General features: G+C 41.4%; 1 protein-coding gene across 1 annotated transcript in view; it reads left to right on the top strand.

Moving 5' to 3' along the window:
- Positions 1–10,274, top strand: part of gstcd (glutathione S-transferase, C-terminal domain containing) — a 43,497-nt gene extending 33,223 nt beyond the window's left edge. Inside the window, exons 9-12 of the mRNA XM_061092740.1 lie at positions 2,481–2,614; positions 4,921–4,951; positions 7,823–7,892; positions 9,898–10,274. Coding sequence (XP_060948723.1) covers positions 2,481–2,614; positions 4,921–4,951; positions 7,823–7,892; positions 9,898–10,094 — 432 coding nt within the window. The 3' untranslated portion in view covers positions 10,095–10,274. The remainder of the gene's footprint in view (positions 1–2,480; positions 2,615–4,920; positions 4,952–7,822; positions 7,893–9,897) is intronic.
- The last annotated feature ends 1,803 nt before the right edge of the window (positions 10,275–12,077 follow it).

Raw genomic sequence — 12,077 nt, 5'->3', positions numbered from 1 at the left:
GGTGCTGGTGTGATGGTGATTAAGTGGAACATTAGTAACCTGTATTGCAGGAACTAGTTCTGTTTCAGGTGCACATATAGGACAGCAGAGGGATTTAATTACTTGAATAAGAGTGAATAATGAAGCCTCATTATCCCTCTGATGTGATTAGAGAGTGATGCAGATTAAAGCAGCTTTTCTGTTCCTCAAAGGACAAATTAATTATAATTAACGGATGGATAGTCATCTTTGAGTTAATCTGCAGTTAAATGTTTGTGCAGGAGTAAATCCTAGCAGGTTCTGTTAGAAAACCCCTAAAATTAGGCCTGGCACATGTTGTCATCTTCAAATATGAATTTTCATTTAGTATAATGCAAAGAAATATTGGGTTGAGGCAATTCATTATCGAAAGTGCTTCAATCAGAGAAACAAGACATCTTCAGAGGGACAATGCCTTCCCTGAATGCTCCCTGCATATACTCTACTCCATACAGGCACTGCTAACCTTTTTATATTGTAATTATACCATTTCATGATAACGTCATTTATACCGTATCCAGGCTATTTAATTTTCCATCTTTATAAACTGTAGCTGGCCTCTCTAATCTTATTGGTTGCAAAAGGTAATGCAGCACAATGCTATATGACATTATTCCCCCGAATTCATAGTGGCATCAAGTGGCAGTAAGTTACCCAGAAAACTGTTTTTGAAATATGCATATGTCATCCTTGAGTTCAATACGACTTTACTGGCTTTATATCATATAATGGGGAATCATTTTTCTGATAATAAAAGCTTTAGATCGATTCTAGACCTCGACCTATTATTTCCTGATGTATCTTAGAAAATGTGTTTTTGTTGACCCAGGCCTTAACCTTTGACAGACCGAAAATTAATCATCCGGAGATATATACGCCCACACTACCAAGCTTGTAGAAAATCTGCTCATGCATTGAGATATTTTTTCCGCGCACGTACACAGACGAGGGTGAAAATAATAAAGCAGAATACGCCGACGAGCAGGGTGAACATTCTTAACGAGGATTCTGTCCACATCGAGAATTGGAGAAAACATAATTAGTTCTTACAGCGTATAGGAATGTGTTTTATTTTTGTTGTTAGCGTTTGTCTAGCTTGAGCGGCTTTGTGTCCGTGTTAAATCAAGGCTAAAGGTTATAAAATGTAATTAGGAGTTACCATGGCATGACTAATGTACGACATTAAGTAGCTGGGTAAGAGTGATAGTGCTACTTTGTTAATTATTTTTGCTTTAGATGTGTGGGAAGTCACATCATGCAATCTTTGATAGGGCTCCTCCTCCTAATCAGCAGTCTGATACACACTGGAGAAAGAAAATACAGCTTTTCCCTGATGCCATGAATAAATGCGTGAGAGAAAATTAGGTGTTAAATACGTGCAAGGCCATGCAGGTAATTGCTGCTAATTTCTCAATTTTCCCTCTGGTTGTTATTTCATGTGCAGACTCACCATGTTTAACTTGATTTTTAAATAAATGCACATCTCTCTGAAGAAGAATAAATCATTGATCGCTTATGAACAGTCACAGAGCAGAAGCATCATATTTCCACGTGGAGCTCTTCACACCGATGAAAAGGATTTATTTCAGAGTGTGGGTTGTGAAATTGCACGTATAAAAGACAGCAGGTTTTTTAGTTTATGCCTTTTGGTTTCTCGTGTGCTTAAGAGCTTGAGGAAGAAATCATTTAAATCTGAGAATTGTGCCCCCCCTCGTTATGAGAGGGTTAGGCCATGTTCAGAGTGTCTGTATCTCACTAATCTCTGGAGCTGCAGCCAGTCTTGGCTTAGTCCTGTCCTAACCGGCTCTGAACTTCTGCTCCGTGGCACTGCTGTCAAGGCAACATGCAGAGCTTTCAGACTCCCAGACGCCACCATGACAACTTCTTGGAAGAGGAGAATAGAGCTGCTACTCGAGTTGATTACACCGAGTCTGGGTATCTATTGTTACATCAGACGGGGGATGATGCATTTTGTTTGTGTGATAATACACACTTGAGAGGTAATCATCTATTCTACCACTGTACTTTGTAAGAGTTGGAATGTATTTCTGCTGATTTACTTTGGGGGGAAGGATTGCTGAAAAACCGAAAGGCGATAATATTCAGTCTTTTATTCTGCCGTCCAATATATAAGCACGTCATTACTAATGCATAGGTAGGTGTTCATCAGCACGGTTTACCCACTCAATGGCAATTCGTGCCTCTGTGCCTGAAGCTCTAATAAATGTAGCTTGCCTTAACTCCCCGGTCCACACCTTTGAGAGTATAGATGTATTTAATAGCAGCACCCATTATGAAGTAATCAATTAGATTGAGTGCTTGTTCTGTGCCGCTCTGAGGTTTGGCCTTTCTGTTGAATGAAGTTGCTTTTCAAAGAAGCACAGATTTTATTAGTGAAAGTTGTTGTTCTCTCTCTCTTTCTCTCTCTCTCTTACTCTCTCTCTCTCTCGGGTTCCCTTCAGGTGGCCCTCCATGCATGTGGCGTTGCAACGGACATGGTGATGGAGCATTGTATCCAGGCAGCAGCCGCGTTTGTCATCAGTCCCTGTTGCTATGGCTTCATTCAGAACGCAGTCAAGTTCACCTTCCCCAAGAGGTTTGTAGCTACACTCCACACTTCGGTCCAGTGTCACCTCTCCAGGTTTCTGCCTTTAAAAAGAAGAAGGATGTGTCTGACCTTGTTGTTTTCTTGTTAGATCACTGTGCCTTTCCCCCCTCCCCTCCGTCCATCTACTGTCTCTGAGGGATTTTTCCACTTTCTTTTTAGCTGTAACATTTTCACGCTCATTCACACTCTTTCACTCGCACATAAACACAATCTGTACCTCTCGCGTTGCATTTTTTTTCACCTACTACTTTTCATCGCCATTGATTGTGTGAGGCAGCGGCATCGCATTGCCTCCAACGGTGAGGCCACACAGAATAGGGTTCTCACCTGGATATTAGAGAGTGACAGGGAAATCCAGTCTAAGGTGCAGACGAGATAAGCTGCTCTTATCAGAATTAGATTATCACCCAGTATTAGTGAGAATTAACCCTTCAATCTTTCATCTCTGCCAATTCTGTAAGCTTAAATATGCTGCTGTTTGAATAGAGACGGATGGAAGTAACAACAGGGGCGAGGTAAAGTGGAAAGCGAGGGTGTATTTAAATGGTGTTGATCCTGTCGCTATAGCAGCACTCAGCACTGTAATGGCTTCAGAACCGACACAAGGCAGTATGTCGCTAAAACAACATTGGGAAGCGGAGGACGACCAGACAAAGCTGTTGTGTAGGATTGTTGTTGTAGCAACTGAGAGACTGTGATCACAAGCAAGCGAAGGGGGAGACGGGTGTAATCGTTGGGCTGATTATAGCGACGGTTGGGGCTTTAGGACTGACAGTTTTTATTTTAGGTTTTTGTGTGAGAACATCACTCAGTGTGTGGTGGTTAAGGATTCTGCAAATGTTCTTTCCAAATCAGTCGCTACCTCTTTATGGTTATTTTTATCTTAACGTTACAGTCACATTCCTCACTGCTGGTCTTGTTTAATGGATAAGAATCTAATTTAAAGCTTTTGCATGGCTGCATACGCTCTATCATGGAATTAAAAGTTACAGCCTCACATAGAGCTGAGGACATTAAGAAAAACCATTGCACAACACCTGTATTATCAGCCAGTGAGATTTGAATAGCAAGGAGCACATGTAGCATGTATAATGTGGTATATGTGAATGGCATTAGTAATGTACATGATGGTGAAAAGCAGTGGCATATTCTTTACAGATGCCGTATTTTCAGGGACTACTTTCTATCGATCATATTAAATTGTATTTTTGTAGCCTGTTTTCACAAATTACCATTTGCCTGATTGGACTTAACAAGCTGCATCATTATCTGTCCAACTTCAACTAGAGCGAGGAACGTAGGAAAAAATAACCCTAGCGTGTAAAAGAGCCCATCAACAAAAAAACTGTGCCCTGGGGAGGACCCTCGAGATGTAGTGATGATATTCAGGAGTTTTCACCAACTTAGTTTCTTCCCTCCTCACTTTTGCCATCTTGACACTTCACCTCTCCTGACACCTCATAAAATATTTATTACCGCCCAACGCAGCTGTAATGGACCAGAAGCCGTGTGTTTCTGCAGGGCAGTGTGTGCGAGGGGCCTACGCACCTGACTGTGTCAATCTCCATCTCGCTACTTTTAGTGTTTTCCCCTCAGGTCATGTTCCAGGTACTGGTGTGGATTTTCTGCAGGTGTAGACATTCCTGGGAGTTCACAGGTTTTTTTTACGAGCTGTGAACTGCCGTCTTCATTAAGGCTCCAAGAGTTCCAGTTGAACTTAAGACGCCTCTCCATGTGATCTGACCGACCTCTGATCCTCCTCATGTTGATTTTTAATCAGCTCTGACAATGATCTGACTTTGTTTAACCACCACAAACAAACAAACCTTGTTCTCATGTTAATGCAGGAGCCTTGTTTTTAAAGAAGCTCATGTTTCCCAGAGAGACTGTGTTTTATTAGGGAGACGTGCAGGCTGTTTTTGTGTGGAGCCTTTGGTTTTACTGTATGCTATATGCATGCATGGGCTATATATGCATATGTACACACACACACACACACACACACACACACACACACACACACACACACACACACACACACACACACACACACACACACACACACACTACACCACACACACCAGAGTAGGGTGGGGTTTAAATATGTGAGACTAGATAACTGGTTTTAATGTTGTGGTTCATCTGTATATTGTCCAAGTTTGTTTTTAAAGGGATTTTCTCTAAAAATGTGATTGTAAACATGACATAGAGGTGTACAGTTTACATTTTCCTCCTATTTTGTACCCGCTGTAAATTTAACACAAAAAAATCTGCTCTTTTTTCTGTTTCTACAGCAAAAGGTTCAAAGAAACTCTGACTTATAAGGTAGGCTTTTAAATGGGATTAAATCCCTCTGTTGCATGTATTATTCATTTGCACTGAGGAAAATATCAAGTGCAGAATATTCAATTATAGCAAGTTTCTACAAGGATTGTGTTTAACATTCCGTTCACTGAGCACACACACCGAAATACGCTGTTGGCCTTTGTGGGACTTGACTTAAAACCTGGTATTCATTATCCTACGTACTTTGCTACAACACAGTGAGACACGTTTTTCTCGCTAATTGAATTTTAATTGAGATGCCTGTGCATTAACAGAGGTATAATTGAATCAGAGGCACATGGTTTAAAAGTGAATCGTTTCACACGTCAAGACCTGAGAGCAGTGACCCAGAGAGAGGTGGAATGTTTTGTCCCAGCACGATTGTCAACACGCAGCAAACACACCAGCCACACAAGAGTCAAACAAATGTTCAGACAAAACAGACACCCACCTGGTTGCACAAGATTATTGTATATCCATCTCTAGGTAAAGTCTAACTAGTAGCATTTAATTTTTTAGGTTAATAAGTGACATGTGAATTGGTTGCTTGAAAAACATCTGTTGTGCAACTACAGTGTGTAAACAGGAGGTTTATCTCGAACCAAAATTGCAACATAAAACAAAAAATCGCAGAGTAAGGGCGGTATAGTTGTAATTATTCTGTGTAAAACGATTTTGCATGTGAATATGCAGAATCGGTAGGTAAGGGACAGGATTCTGGTTCTGGTTTTCTTTTTGTAGTTTCACTTTGAGCAGGTTTCGGTTGCCCGCAGGTAAACAGTTTATGTTAAGACCCAAATGCATCGGCTAATGGATTTAGCTGGCAATGGTGATTAGACAAAATGTCGCCTGGACCAAGAACACAAACACAAAGTATCACTGCTTGTGTTTTGTGTGGAGAAATGTAACTTTTGTGGACTTTAAACAGTATGTGGTGATAAAGGCGGGGTCTTGGCCCGGATATCTGCCATCTACAACAGAAGCTCAAAAATATTGGCTGCTTCCCCCTGAGGCTAATTCGACACTAGGCGATGGGCTCTGAGATTGTAATATAATAAAACTGCAGCCCTTTGTAAAACCAGGTTTCACTTTTTGTTTTTATACTTGCACACTGTGCTTCTGAAATAGGAAATACAAAACCTGCTGCAACCTTTGTTTAGCTAATTTAATTAGAAGTTGGCATTACATTTTCCTAATTTCAATTTGGCCTGTGCTGGTTATTTTTGTTTAATATGGTCTAAAATCTCCCCAGTTACAGCAATATAATTGAATTGTAATGTAATCTACATTATAATATGAATCAGATTATGCTTAACTCAGGAATAGCTGATGCAATCAAATTATTTTTGTGCCAGCTGGGGTTTGGATTCACCATAAATCTAACAACCATTAAAATGTAATTCTCATAAAATTATTTTTTGACTTGGCATGAATACGATTTTCTATTGCTCTATTTGTTTTTGTTTTTAAATTAATTTTAATTTCATTTCATTTTATGGCATAGTAGTAAAAAATTGATGAGAGCTCCGGGCCCATCACTGTCTCGGGAACAAAGATTCCCCCGGCAGTTCCGAGAGGCCGGCTCACACCCTTCAGTTTCCAATCCTGTATCGCTCAGCAGCACAGACCAAGCTCTGTGCTGGGGGGGATGCCCGTCCCGTGATGATGTATGGGACCTGTCACTGCGCCTGGGGAGAGTTTTTGCAAAAAAGGCTGCTGCGGGTCTCCGCCATAGCAACCTCAGGAGTTGACATATCCCAACATCAGACCACCTCGAACTTTTATTTTCTTTGGTGCTCTTGAAGAAACACATTCTTACAGAGGAGGCTTTAGAGTCATGTAAGATTTCATATTATTTACTAGACGCTGGTAAATTGTTGTGTCTGAGCCGTGTTTGTCCAAAAGCCCAGAGAAGAAAAAGGAATTACAATTGCAATATTTTCTTTTCGGAAATAAGAAACTAAACATGTTGTTGCTGAACGTCTGAAAAATAAAATCAATGTTCTGATTAAACCAGCAAATGTATTATCTGCCATTTTAAACCTGAGCCCCGATCCTGCCCTTATGGTTTTGCTTTTATCAACCAAGTTTGATATATTCCCTTCGTTTGGCCTCAATTCAACGAATCCCACTGTTTCCTCTTGTCTCTGCTTCCGAACCCCAGCTGGCACTTATAGATATAAAAGCGCCATCGCATTGTTTTATTGCAGGACCATAGCTGTCCTTCCCCAACTACAGTAGTTAAACAGAATGACAGCACTTTGACAAATGGTGTATCGCCGGTATAAAGGGCTAATGGTGTGAAACATCGGTGCTCAGCTCTAAGTTTAAGCACCTGCTCTGTGGCCTTGCATTCAGCGTCAACCCCGCAGAGTGAAGGATAGAATCAATTAAAATGGAAGCAGGTTAGTAATGACTAACCGCTCCCATGAGTCACTTGTTCCATGAACCGTGGCGAGTTAAAAAACAGGAGTGACAAAAATTGATAGAACTAAATAAACAGGGTAAATAGCCAGGGTGTGACCTTTCTGCAGAGTTTACAGGGAAGACTTTACGAAAAGAATCTTAGAATTGACATGAAGTTTACAGAGGGGATTTGTCTTTTATTTATTTTTGTGTTTTACATTTCACATCAGGGAAACAGGTGTAATCTCTAATCTTTAAACTGATCAACTGAGGATGTTATACAATGAAAATATCTGATTCCAGTCAAGAATGTGCATGCATAAAATTGCAAGTATTATTTATCCCTGATAGACTTGATTGATGATTTTGCTGATTTCGCATTGACCGGATCAACATGCGTTACTGTTAACATCAATTTCATCCATATAATCTGTTCCTGTGCGTATTGTCTTGTCCTTGTTTCAGGAACACATGATCCTTTGCCGCTTCGCAGACCAAACTGCTGTCCAGCTCCCTCCTGACCGACGACACATCGGTACTATTTTTAACCCACTTTCTTTTCACATGTCTGGTGATAGAAATATAAGCCTCGTTGATAAAGATGTATTGTTCTTCAGCTGTTGGTATGAAATCAGTTACTTGTTTCTAGAATGATTGAATTCTGTGATGTTGCTACCACAGCATCGGACGTGATTTGCGAGATTTTTAATCTTCATCCACACAAATACATTATTGTTTTTAAAAGAAACAGCATTTTGATGTCAGTAATAATACCTGTCCATACTAACACAACTAAAAACGCAAATCAGATGGACATTCATGTACACCGTGACGTTTTACAGATTGAAACATCAACGGTGAAAAATAAGTTTAAAAAACTTATTTTCCGGGACTGTCGAGGTGAAACTGTTGATGAGAAAGTGTTCTCAGTGTTTTGGAAGTTGGTATAAACGTAGCAACAGTGATTCATTTACAACTCAAACGTAGCGTTGTGAATGTAGCCTCACGCTGTCACCTGACCTCACTTCTCTACGTTTGCAACCGATCCAGACTTTGGAGAAGTGTGACAAATGTTAACGCAGGGATTTGTGCAGCGGGACCAAACAGCTGCACTGAACAGCTGCCACATCAGTTTTGTCAGAGTCAGATGGGAAGTGTTGTGTTTGAAACCTTCGGGCTTGAGCTGAAGCGTCATTGTTCAGTGTTTCATTACGATGAGGACCCTCCTCACCCTGATAGCTCTCCATTGCCCTGTCACTCTGAAGCCTTTTTCATATGTACCTGACATCACCCGTCACAGCAGCTCCTGCTCTTTATCAGTTAGCGGGGCTCAACCTTTCTCCCAAATACTTTTCTAACCGTGTTTGATCTCGTCTCTCTGCGGAGCCTGTCAGGGACTGTGACCGTCTGGCAGCACCGCAGATTACTGTGAATGCCACCTGCTACATAACTGCTTAACTGAAGTCTGCTTTTAAAGAAGATCCTTAGAGAACAGCAGGATACTCAGTGAGAAGAACATATGAATGAATGGAAGATAAAGGAAGCATGCACATATTCGTAAAATATAAAAAATTGTATTTAATTTACCAAGCCTGCCAAAATGGCTTCTTTCCGTCAACACTTTAACCCTACTGGAGACAGCTTGTCTCATAGGTGTTCAGCTGCGTTAAAGTCGGATGTCTGCAGAGGCGACAGGATACGATTCTCATCATTTTCATACTCGTCGAGTCTTTCGGTGAACCCCCCCCCCCCCCCCCCGTGCCCCGAGGATGAGGACATTGTCTTCCTCAAAGAGACGTCTCACATCAGGACAGCAGAGTCTCAAGGACAACGTCACTTATATCTTTTCCTCTTGGCATTTAGAGTCAAAATTGAGTTAAGCTGGACCCCTCCCTGGATTCTTTATAACTGTTGCGAAGCCTGGCACGATTCAATGTGTCATTTAATGGCACAGTGAACATGTATGGCAGTGTCTGCAAACCTAAGGCTGGTTAATTCCCGTTTTCCTTAACAAAATGTATCTACAGTAATAACAAATTCAAATTGAACAATAAAGTTTACAGTTTAATTGTAATAGTTCCTTTTAAATAAAAACACATTTCTGGTAACAGCTATTATCATCTTCAAAGTAAATAATACATTTTATTGTTAAGTTCTAAAACGTCCTGCTGAACAATTTAAAGATTTAACCGAAAATGTTTATAGTTTATATTATGTTCAACATGTTGAAAACCTCTGAACAAAATTTCTAAATTGGAAAGTGCTGAAATTGTGAAAAAAGTGGATTAATGGATTAATTCATTGACAGAAGTTAATCTGTAGCTATTCTCAATCCATTAGGGTTAGAGTTAGGGTAACCCTAACAAGCATTTCTTATTCTACTTTTTTAATCCTGTACTTAATTGTATATTTAACATGTTTGGTTTTCGACGTCACTTTTGAATGTGCCTGTTTTTTTCAAATTGTTACCTGGGAAAATAGTGGAAATGTTTAATTTGTATGTGATGAACAGCTGTATGTTTCTGCCTCGATCGCTACAGGTAAAGACTGTATGGGCCTGGTCGACTTGGACCGGTCGTGGGCAGCAGAGACCCACGGCTACTCGGTGCGGGTGATGACCATGGAGCCTGAAAGCTGTTCACCGAAGAACAACATGCTGGTGGGGAAGCTGCTGCAGAAGAGCGGACTGGGAGTCAGCGCGAGCCAACTGGAAGCAGTGGTGCATAACTCGGACTGAAAGCAGCGGTGAACAGCAGAGCATCGTCTGCATGGTCAGGGTTCGATAAGGTCCTCAGTGTCTGTGCTGAAAATACGACTATTTTGTATCCAACCTCCACATTTTATTTTTATTCACTTTTAACAAGTGTCCCGTTTTTGTAAGTAATGACCTCAGGAAATAAAAAGAGATGTCTGCTTATTTCTTCTGTCCTGAAAAGTCAGCCTCCACAATTTCTGTCAGCCTTGAGGGTAAAAGCACCGTTGCCATGATTTCTGACTGGATAATCACCTCCGAGAACAAAACAACTGCAGGGGAGGTGCGTTCACAAGTGGAAACAAACCGATGTGGGTTGATGAATATGCAGAGCTCTTTGACCTGGATGTAGGTCGTCATAAGTCAGCATGTGATCCTAAGTGTACACCGTGACTCGGTCAGACACAGAGAAAAATTATTTATTCAGAAAGCTGAAGGAGACTCACGCTGATTTCCCAGAAATAACCTCGGTCCACATCCCCCCCCCCTGAATCTCCAACACAGGTGGCGAGTCACCACAGCCCATAGAGCCACATTAACGGGGAACATATCAATTTGAAAAATATTGGAATTATCCTTCAAATGTGCTCAATTATAAACTGTGATCAAGCTGTCAGGGTAAACAGTAGCCATGACAATTACACGCCCACATCGTGAATTAAGTACACCATCCTTCCACATGCTGTTTCTGCGAAGAGTCTGTCTGTAGCCCTCTGTGATGGATCCCAGCAGTCGGCTCTCTGTCGCCTCTTATTAACAGAAGAAAGAGAAACTCGCTGCTAGAAAACTCAACTGCAACTAGATGAGAGGGGAATTATCATTATCTAGCTTCTCCTGTGTTTGTTTGCGAGAAACCGAGTGGGAGGAACCGGATTTAAACCCGTATCACATCAGGTGAAATATAGCATTTGTCAAGGTTCTACAGAGAAACTGATTATTCCTCATAAAGAATGGATGCGAGTATGCTATGCATCCAGTAATACGTTCAGCAACGATGAATATTTTATGATGCCGGCGAAAAGGTCATGGTGCTTGATTAGATCCGTAGTGTTCAGAGCCCAGTAGCTAAAAATCACACAATATGCTCCCCATTTCCAATCCTGTGCACCGCGGACGCACTATAGCCTGAGAGCTTTCGTTCTCGGGGCTGAAACCGGTCATCTGTGTCTGTGAAGAAAAAAAAAATCCTCTTTTCAGCTTTGACAGTGCGTTGCAACTTCTTGAGAAAACTGAGCAGGTAGCTGGAGCGCCGGTTTGTCCCGCTCTCACTGTGAAGGGACAGACGAGAGAGTTGCACTCGTCTCCAGCTTTGGGCTCATCTGAATTCAGTCAGCAGAGTCAATCTATCCTGAGGTGAATGGCCACAGACACAGCTCCTTCCAACGACTGGTATTGTCTCTAAAGAAGAGGACATCTGACTGCCTGTTTTCTCGCTGGTGGCTCGGCACAAGTGGATATTTCAGCAGAGCAAATAGGCCGAACGGAGGGGAGAGGTAGTTGGTGACTCCCCTGTAGAGCTGACATTAGAGAAGAGAACATTGAGCTGCATTTAACCTGAACACCCGGGGCCAGACAGACGTCACGAATGTAATGATACCTGATTGTAAATGGGCCGTTTATTTACTAATGATCAGCTTCATGAAGTCTCTATGATCAGAATGTATTGTCACATCACTAAGAAGGTTGTTCTCGTCTGTGTTTGTTTGTTTTTTAAGCAAAAACACATTTTTTCCTCTACATTTTGTGGAGGCGTGGGACTTGACCCAACAAAGAACCCATTCATTTTGAATCCGCTTTGTATTGTTCTCAATATCGAGATATGAAGATGAGCAATGTTTAATTTCCCACTGAGTTGCCTGGACCAGGATGCCCTCCCATCTTTTGTTGCCAAAAGTCGGCCAGGTTACGATTTTACCTCATAGGAGGACTTTTGCCAGCTGTGTGCTAGAAATTCCATGTGCACCTCCA

Source organism: Limanda limanda, chromosome 2 (genome assembly GCF_963576545.1).
Source record: "Limanda limanda chromosome 2, fLimLim1.1, whole genome shotgun sequence".
In the NCBI taxonomy this organism is placed as follows: domain Eukaryota; kingdom Metazoa; phylum Chordata; class Actinopteri; order Pleuronectiformes; family Pleuronectidae; genus Limanda; species Limanda limanda.
Note: the sequence above shows the minus strand (reverse complement) of the source record. Positions and strands in the feature narration are given on the sequence as shown.